This window comes from Drosophila montana, unplaced genomic scaffold (genome assembly GCF_035044405.1).
Source record: "Drosophila montana isolate Dmon_TW-CO22-7 unplaced genomic scaffold, ASM3504440v1 contig_3733_1, whole genome shotgun sequence".
Classification (NCBI taxonomy): Eukaryota; Metazoa; Arthropoda; class Insecta; order Diptera; family Drosophilidae; genus Drosophila; species Drosophila montana.
The window spans coordinates 5147423-5166452 of record NW_026998620.1 but is presented as its reverse complement, the minus strand read 5'-3'; the positions used below and the strand labels follow the sequence as shown (position 1 = coordinate 5166452).

General features: G+C 39.6%; 4 protein-coding genes across 7 annotated transcripts; 1 reads left to right on the top strand and 3 right to left on the bottom strand.

Annotated features, from left to right (window-relative positions):
• Positions 1–541: 541 nt before the first annotated feature.
• On the top strand, positions 542–4920 carry Npc2b (Niemann-Pick type C-2b). Of its 3 annotated transcripts, none has more exons than XM_064693986.1 (3): positions 542–588; positions 4066–4151; positions 4219–4920. In XM_064693986.1, the coding sequence occupies exons 2-3, from the start codon at positions 4067–4069 to the stop codon at positions 4611–4613; spliced, it is 480 nt and encodes a 159-aa protein (XP_064550056.1). In that variant the 5' UTR covers positions 542–588; position 4066; the 3' UTR covers positions 4614–4920. The 3 variants fall into 3 exon arrangements, with proteins under 3 accessions (XP_064550056.1, XP_064550054.1, XP_064550055.1); XM_064693984.1 differs by lacking the exon at positions 542–588 and adding an exon at positions 2910–3068; XM_064693985.1 differs by lacking the exon at positions 542–588 and adding an exon at positions 2914–3068 and having other exon boundaries at positions 4043–4151.
• A 221-nt stretch (positions 4921–5141) lies between these two features.
• CCHa1 (CCHamide-1) lies at positions 5142–12079 on the bottom strand. 2 transcript variants are annotated; one of them, XM_064693983.1, is made up of 4 exons: positions 11841–12079; positions 7160–7195; positions 7037–7083; positions 5142–5645 (listed from the first exon to the last, which is right to left on the bottom strand). In XM_064693983.1, exons 1-4 carry the CDS (start codon positions 11902–11904, stop codon positions 5271–5273), a joined length of 522 nt encoding a protein of 173 aa, XP_064550053.1. In that variant the 5' UTR covers positions 11905–12079; the 3' UTR covers positions 5142–5270. The 2 variants fall into 2 exon arrangements, with proteins under 2 accessions (XP_064550053.1, XP_064550052.1); XM_064693982.1 differs by lacking the exon at positions 11841–12079 and adding an exon at positions 8657–8747.
• A 302-nt stretch (positions 12080–12381) lies between these two features.
• On the bottom strand, positions 12382–13115 carry LOC135436396 (10 kDa heat shock protein, mitochondrial). Its single transcript, XM_064693987.1, has one exon. The coding sequence runs from the start codon at positions 12996–12998 to the stop codon at positions 12690–12692; it is 309 nt and encodes a 102-aa protein (XP_064550057.1). The 5' UTR covers positions 12999–13115; the 3' UTR covers positions 12382–12689.
• Positions 13116–16346: 3231 nt separating this feature from the next.
• PK1-R (Pyrokinin 1 receptor) lies at positions 16347–18645 on the bottom strand. The gene is made up of 4 exons (XM_064693801.1): positions 17403–18645; positions 16843–17060; positions 16629–16769; positions 16347–16456 (listed from the first exon to the last, which is right to left on the bottom strand). Exons 1-4 carry the CDS (start codon positions 18280–18282, stop codon positions 16406–16408), a joined length of 1290 nt encoding a protein of 429 aa, XP_064549871.1. The 5' UTR covers positions 18283–18645; the 3' UTR covers positions 16347–16405.
• Between the last annotated feature and the right edge of the window lie 385 nt (positions 18646–19030).

The following is a 19030-nucleotide window of genomic DNA, read 5'->3' as shown; positions in this document are numbered from 1 at the left end:
AGTAGTGAATTCTCCACCTAGGGTATATATATAAAATTATTAAAATAAGAATTGTTCTATATAATCTTAATTCTGGTCGTTCGATTTATAAAGAATAAGAATATATAAACACTTTTACGTATGATTCTCCACTCGAGGTATTTATAAAATTTTTTAAAAATAATTATCCGTGGTTTTGGTATACCTTAATTCCAATCGTTCGACTTATCATAAATATCAATATATACATATAAACTTTAGAGAGCATGCTTCTACATCCATTTAAAAATAACTACTCGTGGTTTAAAAACTTGACTTCTGATTCGTCTTGTCAAGAACTTTAATATAGACTTGGACTTTTCTATCTTTTGCATACACTTCAATGGGTCTTATATGCCCCATTTTGCACTGTATGTGTACAGGGTGTAGCAACAACAAACAAATACTGTGTAAAGTGTGTAAAACGGCGACAAAAACAGCAGCGCTTAAACCGGCTCAGTCGTCTGTCAAACTCCCATTTAAAGCTGGTGCAGCGTTCGCTTTCAGTTTTCATTTTTTAGTTGCATCTCAAACTGTGATCACAGCAGTCGCTAAAAGTCGCCCAACCAAGTGAGTAGCCTTAGAAATTCGAGTCGCATCGTTTCTGTGTTTCCATTCCAAGATCGAGATCAAGTCTGAGTCCACTTTCTAAATGCTGATGATCGATCAACTGTTTTGAACCCATCGCGTTTATAAGGTGTGCACGTCAGCAACGTCATCGTCAAGCCACAAGTCTAGTTAACTTCCTAGCTACGTATCGAAGAAGAAGAAGCAGAAGAGGGTATAGCTTTTGCTTGAAGTAAAACTTAAATATTTCAACTTATATCTAAATGCCATGCGCTGCATATTAAACGCGTTCAACCGTAGCAATAACTGAGAAATTACAATACATTGTGGTAAAGTTCGCACTTCCTTTCATTTCTCTGATCAGAACAGACCCGTCACAAAGGCAGGTACAGTCGAGGGCACTTAAATAGAGTCAGCTACGGAACTATATATATAATTATATAGCAACTGTTAAAGGGGAAATTATTTTAACTATTAAAACTATTTCGGTTGTAGAAAATAAACTAAAGTTTGTATTTCATTATAATTATCTGATTAGAATAAACTTTAAAAAATACAGTCGAAAGCACTTAAATAGAGACAACTACGGAAAGAGTGTATTTATCTATATAGAAACTGTAAATGGAGAAATTGTTCCAAGTATTTAAACTATTTCGGTTATCAGATCAGAATAGACTTTAACAAACACAGGTACAGTCGAGAGCACTTAAATAGAGACAGCTACGGAAAAAAAGTGTAATTATCGTTGAATGAAAAAAGAAGGAAATGTTTTGCGCATTTCAACTAGTTAAGTTGTTAGAAAATAAAAATAAGTTCGCATTTCGTCATATCTATCTAATTAGAACAGACCTTTCACAAATACACTCACAGTAAAGATCACTTCAATATAGACAGCAATGAACAGAAGATGATTATCTAGATAGAAACTGATAAATGAAAATAGAAGAAATTTTTTTACGAAAAAGCAAAAGAAGTTCGCATTTCGTTACATATCTCTTATCAGAAGAACCCGTCACATAGCTAGGGAAAAAATAAAATTAGCTATAAAAAAAAAACACTGATAAAAAAAAAATAATATAATAAAATAAAAAGAGAGAATAGGTGTTAATAAATGCAATACTTCTGTAGAGATAATTATTATTAAGTCAGAATTGTGTCTGATGTATATTCTAAATTTAAATTCGACAACTATTTTCTGAAGTCTTGTAATTAAAATTACTAAAGAAATTCTTAAAATATGTTATGTGCACTTAAAATTGCCGATAGTTAGGAAGTTTGTTGGAAATGGAACACATTTTTTATTTAAATGGATCATACAAAATTTAAGAGACCGAAGGGCATTTCAGAGAATCATTTAACTGTTTGTTTCTCATAAAAAAACAAATTATATGAATTGATATAAACTTCATTTATAAAGCTAATTTTTAACAGATGCAAACTATGGCAGCTAAATAATATAATAACAAAAATTTTGAACCACAATGAGAGAAAAATAAATGATTGAGTTCTATAAGTTGTTCAGACATCAACAATAAAATAATTTTGTATAATAACCTCTGCCATCTGTAAAAGTATTTGATCGAATGGGGTACTCACAAAGTTAAAAGTGGCTACAAATACTTGAAAGGCTTGTGAATACATGCTTAATTTGAAGTGCTTGAATTAGCATTCAAAGTGTTTGAATATAAAAATGATTGATTTCCTTAAATGGGATGCATATGAATGCTATGAGCTCTTTGGCATTTTATAGAGTATACCTGAGACTGAGTCTGGCAATTGTGTTTACAGTTTCTCATGGCATCTGGGCTATAATAACTTTTAGTTTCAATCAGCAGAGAGCTCACACAATCAGCTTGGGCTTGGCCATGGCCAGTCATTAGCACTTCCCAGTAGTGTTCGGGCCTTAATAGGCTTTAGGGAAGTACTTAGTTGACTTGCACAGTTATGTTATGTTGGCACAGCGAGTCGAGCTGCGCTGTTTGGCGAGTGCAAATTAACGCATCTAATAGATACACAGCACAGGCAGCTACAGTGAGCAGTCGCTGTGTGCAACCGTTGAGTGGAGCTCTCGGAATTAACAATGAGATAATCAAACTGACACTAGAACGTCACGAATGCAACCAATTCCCTGTACGCCGGGGGCAGACAATAAGCCCTAAGCCCGACCAATTGCTCAAATTGCTTATATAACGAGTCTCCAGTCTCCAGACCGAGACTCTGCTTGTAATGCCACACGCATACAAAGCAGACGCCAGAAATCGGACAGTTCGCCCGATTAGTCAGCCAAGAGCCAGCGAGCAATCGAAACGATCTGCCCGAACTGGCTTTGTATATAGTTTCAGTGCACGGCGACAGACGCTCAGTTGCCGTTCAACAGTCGCGCTCACAGCTTGAAATACATTTGTATCTACGCGGTGTAGTGCCAAGAGAAATTAACCTGAAACCAAAGAAACAAAACCAATCTTGACAAGCAATTACAAGCTGTAAGCATGTTTATTCAAATGCAAACTAGTTGCAGATACTTCAAATAACAGCTAAAGGCCGACAGCTGTAGATGTATCTGTCGCTTAATTTCTGGGGCAAAGTGAATGTTAAATTGTCTTCTCTAGGCCTTATTTTATATGTAGATGTGACCCGTTCTCCCAAAGATAGCTGACTATTTAGATAAAAGTGAATGTGAACATGAATGTCGTTAGACTTTGGACAGGTATATATGTGCATCCCAACTGCGCAGCTAAAAGTCTATTTGTGATAGATCTTAACTGGAATAAATTATAAATTATAAAAGAAAGCTAAATATATCGTAGAATGCTCATTAATTTCAAATTTACAACACTGTATATACAACAATTTGTACACAGTCAAAAATCAATTTCTGAAATTAAGGTTTGCTGTATTTGAAGAATATTTACAGCAGCATCATTAAAATATCAAAAACATATTCCTCGACTAACTTCACAAAATGTAGTAAAACTTAATTACAAATTGCTTATATTATTTGCATACTCAGAGCTTTACTGTATCTATAGATTTTTTGCTGTTGATTCTTTTAGATACCTGCAACTTACAGCTCATTTTTTAACTCATTCGTTTCAAGCGAAGTTTCAAGTATCTAAAATATTTTGGCAAGTGCATAATCGAAATAAGTATCTAAGTGTCTTGTGTCTTAGGTATCTTGCAGATTTCTAGTGCAGCATCTTCAAAGTATTTCAAAGATACTTGCAATTTGTACCGCAGCTTCCACTTATTGTTAACTGCACAGATTTGTTTAGCTACGTTTTTAAGTCAAGGTCGATCTTTCGCTCGAAGCTCAAACTTTGAACCGGTTTAACTGGGACGTTGCTTATTTATTTTGGCTCTGTTGTGAGCTAAGCTTGCGGCCAAGCCCAAAGTAGTTGCAAATCAATTAGCGAGCTGAGCTACGACTTAAAATTAAAACTGACTTCATATCTTACAGTCTTTATTCCCTCTCGTCGACAGAATGAACATGAATTCGGCGCTACTTTTGATCGGCGTCGCGCTGCTCGGCTTTGCGGCTGCCACCGATGTGAAGCAATGCCCGAAATGTAAGTAATCCGAAATCCAATTAATCCTCCAGCATCTCTTAACCGTATTTTGATGCCCATTTCTTAGCCACGGCGCGCGCTTTGACCGCCGACGAGGTGACCATTTCGAACTGCCCCAAGAGCAGGTGCATACTGAAGCGCAACACGGATGCCAGCATCACGATGAAGCTCAAGCCGGAGCGCGACTTTGCGGAGCTCACCTCAGACATACAGGGTATCATATTGGATGTGCCGCTGCCCTTCCCGGGCTACTATGGCACCAGCGCCTGTCCGCACATCTACGATGAGTCCGGCGAGCACAAGGTCGGCTGCCCACTCAGGGCGGGCCAGATATACACGTACAAGAACAGCTTTAAGATACTGCCCGTCTATCCGACGGTCAGTCTGGAGATTCACTGGGGACTGGGCGACAAGCAGGGCGATGTTGCTTGCTTCCAGGTGCCCGCCAAAATCAAGGCTTAAGATAAGAGAGTCGATTGCTTTGCATTCTAGCTTGTAAGTTTTATTTGTTATCATTATTAAAACGTATGTTATGCATAGGTTAAGTACAATTTAATTTGAACATGAATTTTATATTGAATTTGAATTTAAATTTGGAATTTCAATTCTGATCTGGGCAATATTGCGGCATCCAGCCAATGACGCAATATTGTGCTCGCAACAGAGTGAAAGAACGAAATCCACAAGAATTATGCATATAGTGTGGTTAATTGCGCGATGGTAATTATAATAATGTTAATAAAAGAATAAGTAATTAAAAACAGCGAAAGCGAAACGTTTTATCATTAACATTTAATTTTGCTTATTCATACAATAGATTTATGCATATATCTTGTATCTATTGCTTGCTGGCCAACGCGTCGTATGCGCAACTCGCGTGCAGATCGCCAAGCGACGATCTTTAACCTTTAATTCATTTTTTTTTAAATATATATATATATATAGTTATTTAATTGGGCCGCACAGCATGCAATGAGATGCGAGTTTGGATCACTCGAATGATGGAATAAATATCGTTTAATTGTTTTTGCTTAATTTGCATCATTTCATTTAGTTCATGTATGTTTATGCGTGTATGTTTATGTGTAAATGTAATGTCTCTTAGTCGTGGGTCAAAGTTCACTTTTTAAGCTCAATGAAGTCGCCAATTGGCAGCTGCTGCTGCTGCTGCCGCTGCTCCGCCTCGACCAACGCCTGTTGCAACTTGCGCCAGCCCTCGGCCGCATCGCTCGCATCCAACTGCCGCTGCATCTGCCTCAGCTGGTAGCGATGTTGCCGCAGCAGCTGCCTCCATTTCGCATCGTTCACATCTCGGTTGCGCTCCGCTGCCGACGCCTCGCCACTTGGCGGCGCCAGAGCGGACGCAGTAAGGGGCAAGTTGTAGTTCTTGGCATTGCTGTTGTTGTTGCCATCGTCGTCAATGTAGTTCTCATTGTTGTTGTTGTTATTGTTGTTGTAGAGCTGCTCGGCTAGCTTGTCGACAAGAAGGGAAGGCTAAGGTAGAATTAAAAACAAAATAAGACATTAGTCAATTAGAGCTCGAATTTATTAAAGTAATATAAAACATATATTTTTATTACTACTGCATATAATATATATAATAATATGATATAATATAATTTATTAAAATAATATATTCTCTTATTTAATTTGTATAGCCTGGCGCAGGGTATTATAAATTCGATGACATCTTCCACACACAGAAAATCACTTTAGAAAGTAGCAAAAGGCGATATCTTCCGATCACGCCCTTCCTTGCGGCTGGATCGGTTTATCATATACTTGCCAATGGAACTATCGGTCGTATACTTGTTATATAAACGTCTGACTACTATTCTTTTTATATAACAATTTTAAATATTTGCATATATATACTTGTGTCCAATTAAACTGCTAAGGCAAATCGAGCTAGAGTAAACAAATTTGAACTGAAGTTTTCTCGTAAGTTCGTTTACGAATATTTTTCTCAAATTGGCAAAGTCGATTTATGTCAATCAATTTAACAGATAGCCTGTTTTTAGCTGTTTCTAGACTGTGAGCGAGTATTACTCAGTCGGTTACAAGCGACAGCAAAATTCATGTTCGGGTCTCGGAAAATAAATGTTTTATCCTCTTAACATAATAAGTAATTAAAAAATAATCCATTTCAGATCGCTTTATCACAAAAGTGTTTCGCAAAAGCATTCTTAAAGGTTGATTAGATCTTAAATGATCTTTGTGGAATAAAATATTTAAGAAAATACTATCCCAAAATTTGAGAATATTTATCATGTTAGTCCATTCGGCACAGGCCAATAATATCTCGTGTTTAAGGGGATGTTAGTCGTTGCGTCTAGAGAACCCTAAAAGAAGCGTAGGAAGGAGAGTAAGGGGTAGAGCGAAGGCAGATTTCCATAACATTAAGAGACTTTCTTACTGCAATCGAGCCTGCACTGGTCTCAGGCAAGATAATACGAAATAAACAGATCAAATCCGTAAAGAATCAGGTTGCGTTTCTTCTCAGAGACCTTACAATGTCATTTAAGCTTATTCACTGTTTTTATGTTAAATGAAAGTGATTTGTGATTATATTAGTTTGGTTGCCAGACGGAATGATTTTAAGTCTTAGCCAGAAAATATATTATTAATTCAATTAAATAAAATAGTTTTAATTGTTACTAATTGTTTTAACTTGTCTCCCCATCCAGGGGGGGTATTATTTCCGTTCTAATTAATTTCACAATTGACACGCAGCCATAAATTAGCTGAAACCGCGCAATTTCATCTAGTTATAAATCTAAATGGGGGAATATGTTCTGGATAAGATTAGCTCGATAATGGTGCTTTATGACGGCTTAGCATATGTATTTCATCACAATGCGGAATTAGCTGCGATAGGAACTCACCTGCTTGGCGGCAAGTGCCAACCTGTTGCCCGAGCGCTTACCATGTGCTATGCCAAAAGATAGAGATACAGAAAGTCAGCTGAATTGGCCTTTAACTATCCGTCAAATTGACTTTAGACTTACCGCCCCAGCACGAGTGTCCAAATTCCAGGCAGGAGCCTGTAAGTAAATATAAAATAATGTTTATTAAATAAATCATCATCATTTCTACACGGCACTGAAGAGTTAAGCTCGGCAAAAGAATTTATGACACACGAACCGCCATCCCCCCCACGAGCTCTTTGCCAACACCCGCTGAGCTGCATTGATCACAGGGGCCTACAGCATGGTGGCAAGGGGGGGGGGGGGGCGGTAGCGTGGCAGGTGGCTTAAAAAGTTAAAGGTTGCCAAGAAGTTAATGTGGATGCTGCTGCCGTTTCCGTTGTACAGTTATTTTTCCATTTATACCCTTGTCTCTACAAGGTAAGCTAACCTCACCACAAATTGTGTAACGCATAGAAGAAGACATCTCCGACTCCCTAAAGAATATGTACTCCTAACATAGACATGTGTCTATGCAAACTTCTCCGCCAGCTTTACAGCTACCAGTCTGAAACTTTTGCATAGATCCGTCAGAACCCCTTTGCCCTAGTCACATTATTATATAGCTATAGGAACGTTCGATCGAAAGTTAACTTCGGTTCGTCCTTCAAAATTTCTTCTCCGAAACTCGACCTTTATGCTCCTTACATATAAGGTAAATCTTATCGGCCCTCTATATAGCTTTTATAGAAACTTTGTCAAATATCGTATAAGAAACTATATTGCCGTTTTTTTGATTTACTATGCTCCTAACCTGTAAGGAGCATTGACAAACTTTTCTGTTTATTAAGATATCTTGATATCTATATATATATATATATATATATACTTATATATGTATATACTTAGGTGTCTTATAGCATATGTCAGAAAAAGAGTGTGCACATTTCGGCGTGCTGGATATAGTTATTCTTTCCTGTTATTGTTACTGTTGCATTTGCTTTTATATAATGCTCCGACCTATGATAAATATAGTCCATTACAAAGTCGTATGTTACGGCGCGTAATAAGCGTGCACCTGAGTAATGCGTTGAAGGCAGCTCTCAGCTGGCATGGAGTGCTTGGCTGGGGACAGTTGAAGAGAATGGCGGGAAGGAGGAGGGGGAGGGGGAGCTATTATACTATGTCCTTGGCGCTGCTTTCATTGTGTGGCCAAAAACTAATCGCACAAATGGGTGGCCAAGTCAGGAGTCCGCACAAAAGACTTCAGCTTGGCTCACATGTCAGAGCACGAGGCGTCAAAAAATCAACATAAGAGCAGCTGGGACACCAGGATAAGTTTACGCAATACGCACATGCAGCAACTCGAGCTGGAGCATCTCCTGGCAACAATGTGACGCAGATGTGCTGCACTGGCCGCTTGCCCGCCCGTAAGTCCCTTGCATAAGCCATGGCTGCCCCAGCGCTAGGCACATTGATAAGAAGAAAAGCCGTCTATATCGTGCGAAAAGCATGACTCTATATCTATTACGCCCTATTTAGCTGTTGCCAGCGCCTCCCGGCCGCCATATGTCAAACGTGTAATCATTTGTCAATTACTTAAACCGTGGATTAATTGTTGCCGGGCGCGCATTTTGTTGACAGGCCAGGCCATCAGAGATAGCCTCTGCCCAGGGATCCGACCGACGCGTCGGCGTCTAATCGAAGGGGCTGTCATTAAAAGGCGAGAGCGAGAGCGAGAGGACTTCATCTAAACGTCTAATTAACGTGCCCATCCACTTTAATGGCCCAACGAGTTGGTCACTTGGAGCTGGCGTTGGCTTTGGCGTTGGCGTTGACCCTCTTCGTTCCAAGTGCCGGGTAATTTCTTTTTTTAATAGCCCCGCAAAAGTCGCACGTATAATTTAAAAGTGTTACGCCATTGGGCAATAAAGCTATTTTTAATTGTCCCCCAAAATAAATGTTGACATTTATTTTTGACAGGCGAATCACTGCATTTCTCAAATAAGGCTGTTAAAAAAAAAACATTCTTTTAACCGAACCTGTTTCGTGTAATTGCTTTGGGTAAGGTCTAACTTTTGGTTTAAAAATACATTTAAGTACTGCGCAGGGGATTTTACTAATTCCCGGAATTATAAGCATTTGAATTCATTATTTTAAAAGTAAGATAGTTGCTTATAGTGAAAGTTTGATGGAAAAATATCGAGCTAAGTAGTACCAGGAGTTTTTCGAAAATACATGCCCATAATTATTTCATAATTTCTATACCCTGAACCCATTAAAAATGGGTAAAAATGGTATAATGTATTTGTGCAAATGTATGTAACAGGCAGAAGGAAGCATCTCCGACCCCATAAAGTATATATATTCTTGATCAGCATCAACAGACGAGTCGATTTAGCCATGTGCGTCTGTCTGTCCGTCCGTCCGTCTGTCCGTATGTATGAACGCAAGGATCTCAGAACCTATAAGAGCTAGAGACTTGAAATTTTAGCTGTATGTCCTTCTAGTCGCCGTGCAGATTGATAACTTTCCCCGTTTTCAAGTAATTGATAAAAATCGATATCGGAATCATGTTTTATGAGCAATTTTGGCAAATAATATGAGCTAGAGTCACAGAACTTGAAATGTAGCTTCTAGAATGGTATATATATATCAAGTATCTTTCATTTTATATCGCCTGTTGGAAGAAGAGGGTTCAGGGTATCCCCTAGTCGGGAGCTCCCGACTAGAACCTCTTAATTGTTTTTTATTTAAGATATTTAATAAAAGTATAAAATCTTATGAATTCTTGTATGCAATTCGAAGCACAATAGAGACTTTTTAACGGAGAGTCTAAATGTTAACACATGCTTTACATGCAACAAAATGAGTTGAGAAGACATAATCGATAGAAAATAACTGAGACAAGCCTATTTTTGATCATAGTTCAACATTATCTTCTCACTGATTAATACCTTTGCAATATAATCAACAGTTTTGTGCAAGCTGTCAGCATAATCTGTCAACCTGAACCTAGCCCAATCCACCTGGTCCAATTCGCTATCTGAGATTCGCTTCAAAGGCAATTGCCGCCGCAATGGCTGCAATCTAAACCGGTTTTTTCGGGACTCTATGCCTATCACGATTGCCATGATATGTAGCTGGTAGCCGGCGGGGATAAGCCTTCCCCCAAAAGTAAGCCACGGCAACCACCCACAAGAGTGCAGTGTGGTGACAATTTGCCGCCTGCAGGCAGCGGCACAGCTTGAGTGGTTCACACGATTTTTTTCCGCTGTGTCACCAGGAGTTGTTATAGTTGTTTGTTATAGTTGTTGTTGTTGTTGTTGTTATTTGGCACGCAGTTTGGATTAATTTACGACAGCAATTAAAATCGTCGGGGCACTTGCAGGTATTTGAATGCCGTTGCTGGCTGACAACCGACGCAGGTGACAACGTAACGAAAATTATTGGAAACCCAACCACTGAGGCGGTTTAACTAAAGGGCGTGGCACAAAAGCGATCAAAGAGCAAACAGGAAAATGTGCATAAAATAGATAATGCGCATTACAATTTGAAATAACAATATCGGTTAATAAGGTAGTTGGTATTTTTATGGCCCTGTTGATACGCATCCGTTGCGCCCCGTCGGCGCATATTATTGTGGGAAATTCTAAGAAGCTTTTCGCTATGACGCATTGCCATATTAACGGAGAGTTCTAGACTTGCATAGTTATTTGTTAAAGCACACTCTTGGGCTGAAATATTTATGGAAAATATTAAAAAAAAAACACAGTGGCTTTTTAGGAGCCTCCAAATTGTGCTTTTGCAATTTGTTTGAATAAATTAAATTAATTAAATTAAATAAATTACTCGTATTTTTGAAATGTGTGACAAAATGCTGGTAAAATATTTGAAGGCACATAAATAATGATATTGAATTATGAATAAATCTTCAGAGTTCTTGTAAGAAACGCTTCGCTGTTTCCTTCATTGTTTGGGATCTAGACAGGGCCCGAATTTTTGAATAAGTCAAAATCTCTTATCTCTTATCTCTGGCGGATACTCTACATCATTTCCACGCAGGAGGATGATCCCCCTCTTGCCAGAACAAGTACCGACTTGAACATTGTTACCAATGTGTAAAAGGATCTCGTTTATAAAAATATACTAAATACATATACATATATGTCCATGTTTTTCAAACTTGTGAATTCCACTTCACTTTTTAGGCTATTTTGTGAAAATAACGAAATTTAAAATTAAGAAGCCTAGATTTAAAAACTGCAAAGAGTGCAGCAGGGAGAGGGTATCTATATATATGGCCCTTCTTTTTCGCGATTGTGAGCTTATGTACGCTCCTAACATATTTAAAAAATTTTGTCCACGTGGAAAAACTTTGTTGGAATTTCAAAGAGTTGAATCTAGATTTTGTATGTACAACTTTTGGCATAAAAACATATTTTTCAAGGAAATGAAGATAGCAGCCCCTTCTTGTATTGATAAATTTTTAAATATTCAACATCCAATCAATTTCATATACTGAAAAATTAATTGTTTTTAAATTAACCTGTATCAGGATTAGCAACAGTGGAAATTTAAATGTAATTGTTAAATATGCAAATATAAAATATTTTTAAAAAAATTTCAAATACCAGAGTAAATATATTGCATACTTTTTGAGAGACAAGTACAAGGAAATATCCCAGAAATTGTAAATTTGTTTGCATTTTATTTATAAAAACGGTTGACATATTCTTAGATATTTTTTCGGTTCCAGATCAAGATATTTTGTGTTGTTTACCTGTTACCACCGTGAAGAGCACCAGAAATACCAGGATAGTCCAACTAAATTTAACGTAGCACATTTTAAACAATATTTTATGCCAAAGTAAGCACAATTTTAACTGTCAAAATAAATTGAGAATTTCCTTTTTGTCACTTTCAATTTAACTTTAAATGCACTTGCCACAAACTTTGTGCAACAGTTTTGCTGTGTAGGTGCGAGTGCGAGTATGTGGAATGCGTGTGTTCAAAACTCTTTTCGAATTGCCACCAAAAGGCGTTAGACTGGCGGCTTTTATAGCCAGACCGGTGTGCAGCAAACATAGCCGGAACGGCAAAGATAACGACAGCCAATGCGAGCGCAACACACGAGCCAGATTGGGCAGACGAACCACGACCCGACGCCAACGCACAAGGCACGACGAAGTCAACGCCGCCAATGAGCGTAGCGAGAGGTTCAGCAACAGGCAGAGGTCCATGTGGGGTAAGCCTCTGCCAATTTAATTCTGACAGGAAAGTGAGCCCCGTTCAACAAAACCCCCAAAACAAAACAAGCTCAGTTTAATGCTCTTTAAAGAAAAAACGCAATCTGAACAATTGTTTATTGTAGTGTCCTGACGGTACCGGTTAGTTGCCTGCTGAGTGTTGGTGGTGAGTTTTGAATGTTTAAGATCTTAGTGTAAATATAATGTTCTGTGTTTAGCTACCAAATACAACATTTCATCAATCATTTAGTTTCGAACGCAAAGGGTATTGTTTGTGTCTGTATCTCGTTTGATTATGATTTCTTAGTCCCCGATTAGTCTGTACCGTGTATTATGTGCTGCCAATCGAATGGCAGACGCCGGAAGGCAACACTTGAACCACATTATTCTAGCTTGGCCAGGATGTCGCTCTCGCGGAACAGTACATATTCGCGTTTGTCATCCATGTCCACCTTGGTGCCACCATATTTGGGCAACAGAACGCGATCACCCTCCTTGACGGCCACGGGCAAGTGGCCAGAGCCAACAGGATTGCGGGCACCGGGTCCAACGGCCACGACAACGCCTTGCATCTCCTTGGGCACCGAGTCCTCCGGCAGCAGAATGCCTCCTGCTGTTGAGGTCTTCACCTCGGCGCGCTGAATTAGAATGCGATCCAGCATGGGTACAACCTTCTTGATAACGCTAGCCATTTTTCTGTTGAACCAGGACAAATTATTTCACAAAATCACGAAAATGAAAAACTTTTTTTTTGCAACTTTTACCAAAAATCTTTTTTTTTTACAAAATTAAAAACCAATTTTTTTTTTAATATTTTACAGCCGTTCAGTTCGGATGCCAGAAACAGACTGAGGAATGCTGGGATTGTGGGGAATCAATAGCAGCCAGATTTCAAGGCCTACTCTATCCAACAATTGGTTAGCCTACTTTGATTTGGGTTCACTCTAAAAGCATTTGGTAGAGTTCATTTTGACTCTGGTCTCAATAGACTTACCAAACTCGGCCACGCAATATGTGCTAGACTACCGTTATAAAGAGCATAGTTGTGTGTGTGTGTACAAAGTGCATATGTGTGCATACGTGTATATATGTGTTTAACATTTCTTTGTATTTGCGCGTTGTTTTGACAGAATTCCCACGCTGAAAGCGTCAGCGCCACCTGTTGGCGCTGCTGCGCACTAAGCACACAGTGTATGTGTTTGTGCCTGAGTCTGTGTCTGTATGTGTGCCCTGTTTGGCTTCCTGACTGACTAAATGATTGGGTGGGATACGGTAGGGAGGTAGGGAGTTAATGTTGGCCACATTTCTTTTGCTGGAATTTCGCTTTTTTGTTTTCCGATTCGCTCGTAAATCAAAAAATTTCACACTTTCTACGTCATTTTGCGGACGGCCGTGTGTCAGTGGGTGTGGCTGTGTGTGCCAATTGGTGTGTATGTGTGTGGGTGTATGGATCTATTGCTCTTGCTGCTTCCTTTCCTGTATTATTCCATTGGCTTGTTAGCTTTGGTTAGCCTTACGTGACGTACGTGAAGGAAAAGTATATATACACATTATTATTAAAAGTATATTAACTATCGAAAGGAGTTTGTTACGCTTAATAAAAAACGGTATTAAATAAAACCAATGAAGCCTTTGAGCGGAAGAATTTTATAATTCTTATATATCAGATTCCTTAAAATCGATACATATCGATATGAAGGGTCAATGTTTTTGAGCTTATCTACAGAAATATGTATTCAAGAGTGTCCTACCTGGCTTTGCCCATGACACGGTTTTCCTTCAAATTTTAGGCATTTAATTTCCATTTCCATGATCGTGAGATATTTAACCTAATTTACATTGATTTTAAAAAAAAAAAGTTAGAAGTGTTTTCCGACCATTCTTCAATACATACTCTCTTATTAGCCAAAGTTAAACTTTTACAATGAGCTTAAAGCCAGCTACAAAACTTTTGCTCATACATCCTTTTACCCTTCCTCTTCACCAAGGGATGGGTTTTCCAAAAAGTGTAAGACACGTCTAAAATGAATTTTCACTATGATTTTTGCAACTAGCTTACAGCCGATAGAATGACAAAATTAAAATGTTTATATAACCGTTTCCACCCATTTTTCGCAGTTGCTAGTGGAATTTTTAAAATCGCTGGTACAAGCATTCATTTACTTCTTACGTAGGGTTTTCAAATATTGTTTGAAATCTGACTGTCCCATATCCACCGAGTAAGGGTGGATTCGGCGAAAAGTGTGGGAGATGAAAGATCTTTGAAAATATTTACAAAAATTATGATTAATTCAGATTTTAAACAACAAAAATAATACCAACAAATAACGCCCAAGTTAATTGGGAAAGTATATAAGCTTATCTTAATGCATACAAGTATGTTAGAGTATACAAATTTCGATGTGACATATATTGCCAAAGCTATCGTTACCATTACTGATTTTTTGGACTTCCGCTCAATGTATGCAAGTTTTTTATTTTGGTGTTTATGGTGTTTATGGCATGCTGCGCTTAGGATTTCCACGTATATCTAAAAAATGACGCATTATGAGAGAATTTATGGGCATAGGGCATGAGTACGTAAGCAAATGGCATGCCCTGATGCAGTCGCCATTCGCAGATCGAATCCAATCACACCTCCATAATGAGGGCAGGGAATGCCGCGTGCTTTGGCCAGCACGTCCATTTGCGTGATTGCATTTTCATAAGAAATGCAACTGCGAGTGCTTGGGCCATATTACTCATTCGCCGCGTTGACATTAGTCTGCATTTGCAGTCCGTGACCTTGGGCGATTATCAGCGCATGGGCATGGTGCATGGGACATCATTATCATATTATTTATTCAAACAGACGGCATACGCTCCACTCCAGCTCCACTCCAGCTCCATGCGCATTTGCTTGCACGCCAAATCGATAAAACAAATTTGTTTATATGCGCATTGCGATGAATCCAAATTACAAATTTTCGCTCAACTCACGGCGCCGTCTCTAGCAGATAAAAATAGCCAAGTCGGCGAAACCCTAGCAATTGCCAAGAAAATAATCAAATTTGGATATTTTATGTATATTGATAAGTTTAATTACGTATTTATATATTTTTGGATTCACATTAAATGTAAATATAAATAAAAATTATCAGAGCTACGTCTTCGACAATTTACTTTTTCTTCCGCCTTTGCAGTCGAAAGCATTTATTTTCGATTTTTCCGGTCGAATAATCGTTTGATGTTTTGAAAATAGCAAAACTTTTTTCTACAGCTCATCAGTCAGTTCCTCGACAGCTCGTAGTATTTTTGCACTCCTCAACAAATATTTAAAGAAAACTTTAGCTAAAGTTCGGAAAATTTCAAAGTTGGAAAACAATTTAATTATAATATCGACTTTTGTTTTATTTTGTACAATCTATTACATTGTTTGGGTTCAAATAACAATCGCTGAGCTCACAGCAGTGTGATTAAAATGAGATATTTTTGGTTGAGAATCGTGTTTGACAAAAATATAAAGATTCATTTGCTATTTTTTCAATTGTGTAAGATTCAAAAAGAGGTAAATTATCTATGTAGAGGTTTTTAATAAACTGTCTAGAATATTATAATCTTTTTTTATATAATTTAAGCAAAAAAGACATTTCTCATTTCTGGGATATTTAATTTTCAAGAGTAAGCTTCAAATAAACTATCAGCCTCGCAGCTCTTACAGTTCGGTCAGGACAAATTCTTTAATATATATATGGATTTAAGGTACAATAGACTAGTTATGCAAGTACATCGCAGTTTCTTAATTTTAATTGTTAGAAAATAAATAAAAAGAAAAAAACTTGTAGCATTATCTGAATAATAAATGCATGGAGCTCAATATCATTAATTTTAAGTTACATTTAGTTTTAGTTAGCTTGATTAACTTATACAAAAATAAGGTTGTACTAAACGCTTTGGTACACGTAGGTATAACAATATAAAAACAGTGACTAATTTAAAAAACTATAAACTTAAATAGGTTAAAACAAAAATGCAGAAAGCTGCACAGATGAGACAAGTTAAAATATCGCTAAAAATAAACTACAAAGTTACTTTAAACAGTTGAATTGTGCATTGCATATTACAGAACTAGTTGAGACTTTGACTGCAGTAGGCGTTCGTTCAGAGCAGTCTAAAAAGAGCAAGTAAGAGAGAGAGAGATAGAGAGAGAGAGAGAGAGAGAGAGAGAGAGAGAGAGAGAGGAAGGGAGGGAGAGGGTGAGAGAAGAATAGAGGAATGCATGTAAACAATTTACTTTTGATCGCGTATTAGGTAATATTACTCATACGATCAGTGGGACAGACCTGCATTAGTGTCTGCTTCGACTCAATGGAATCGCGCTGCGTCGATGAATTAAGTGTTGTGGTGCGACGCAAGCGGCGCGACTCCAGCTGATGGCGCGAATTCTGCATGCCCTTTGAGTACTTCTTGCCCAGCAGCACGGCCTGCAGCAGATCAATGAAATATGTATATATAAGAAGGGTATATAAAAATATATAATCTCAGCTGGGGGCTCACTTTGAAGGCCTCGCGAAACTTGTTGCTCATCAGGTTGTAGAGCAGCGGATTAATGCAGGTGGACAGATAGTAGAGCACGCCCGAGACATATGTCATCACCGTGTAGAGGAGCTCATGCTGATCATGCAACTGGGCGCCCCGGGCTGGCGCATAAATGGCAATCAGACGCTGTGCGTGAAATGGTGCCCAGCACAGAAAGAAGCAGATGACAACGGCAACTGTGAATCGAGCAGATAAACCAAACAATTGTATTTGTATTTATATTCATTCGTTCTAATGGCAGGCACTGGCTTGTGTCGCAGAGTATTTTATTTTATTTTATTTTTTTTGGGCGCACAATAAACCCGCGCCTCATAAATGTCGAGCATGCCAAATGACAGACGCGATAAATTGGCCAGTGAATGGCTGATTAAACGCGCCCAAGTCTTCGGCCCGGCCTCTGCCCCTTGCTGACACAGACACATACAGCCAGAAATTAGACATTTGGCTCACAGCCTGCGGCCATCAGTCGCTACATAATTTTGCATAATTGGACTCATCATCAATGTGGCAGAACTCACCAAGCATCCGCAGCACACGACGCGTGCCATAATGAGTGAGGCGTCCACGCACTGAACTCAGCTGTGGCCCAGCATTGTTGGCCAAAACCGAGCTGGAGCCCGCGTAGCGATAGAGTATTGTGTCACTTGCTACCGCCTTCAGCGGCTGCTGGCGCCGCGCGCTGCTCTCGGCCATAGGAGCTGCTGGTGATCCGCCGCCGCCGCCAATGACACTCGAACGATACAGGTGCAGGCCAATGCACAGGTACAGCACCAGTATGATGGACATGGGCGCAAAAAAGAAGATGAAGGTGGACAGCTGGAACGAGTGTTGCACTATCACGCGCACCACGACGCACTTATCGACGCCCGCGTAGCTATTGATGCCGAACTGTGCCGCCTGCGGTATGGCCGTGAGCACCGCCAGCAGCCAGATGAGCACTATGATTCGGATGGCGCGGCTCAGCTTGCTCATGGCCTGCCCAAGAAACGGATGGCAAATGGCCATATAGCGTTCCACCGTAAACGCCGTGATGGTCAACACGGTAGCATTGGCGGATGTCTCGGCCAACAGGCCACGACCTATGCAAAAGTACTCGCCGAATACATACGGATACTTGGACCAGATGAAGTACATTTCCTGCGGCACGCCCGACAGCAGTAGCATAAAATCCGATATGGCCAGCGAGAACAGATAGTAATTGGTGGCCGTGTGCATGGAGCGATTCTTCTTGATCACAATACAGGTGCTAATGTTGCCCACAACGCCGGTCAGAAAGATGAGGCAATAAACCACCGTGACGGGTATAACAATTGCCAAAGGATCGCGCTGCGCGCCAAGCAATTGGGTAATTGTGGCCGCGCTCTGATTGATGGCAGGTGCAGCCGATGCCGGCGACATGTTTGCTTGAAATTTTCCTTCAACTGAGCGCGTTTTGTTTATATTTTTTTGGTTTATTTTCAAAGTTTCATTCAAAATTTCCACTTGCTGGAATGCCGACTACCGCTTAATTGGCTATATCTCCCTCTATGCTAATTATTATAATTCGATGTCACGACGCACGACGCAGCGCAGCAGCGGCAGAGAATTTAAGGTAGCAAATCGACTCAGTTCGTTTCTTGATTGGCACGCAACACACAGACGATAAAAACAATATTGTCAGCGAGGTCGCAACCAAATCCAAATCCAGACCCAGCGACTGCTATCAGCACTGGGCGCTGGGCACTGGGCACTGCGTTCACTTGATTACAAACGCGGCCAGCCACATTTATGTGGCATTAGTTAAATGCAGTTGGGTAGCTGCAGCGAGTTGCCCGTATCCGAGTTGCGAACCCGAACCGCACGCCAGCGCGCTCTGAACTTATCTGATAAGCAACGGCGACAATTCTATTCAGATTTGTATCTACATTAGGCAACGACGACGCTCGGTCGCTGCCTCGGTCGCTGCCTCTGCCTCTGTCACTGCCAGTGTCTCTGTCCGTGTCTCTGCCGGCTGGCAAGTGTTTCGCTCTGTGCTTGGCTTTGTTTGTGTTTTGGACACAATTTCTCATAGCTGGGGCGCTGCTGTCGCAAAAAGCGCAGCCCCCCAAAAACCAGCAGCCCCACCAGAAACAAGAGGAGCAATAAGAAACCCCACGATGACGGCGGG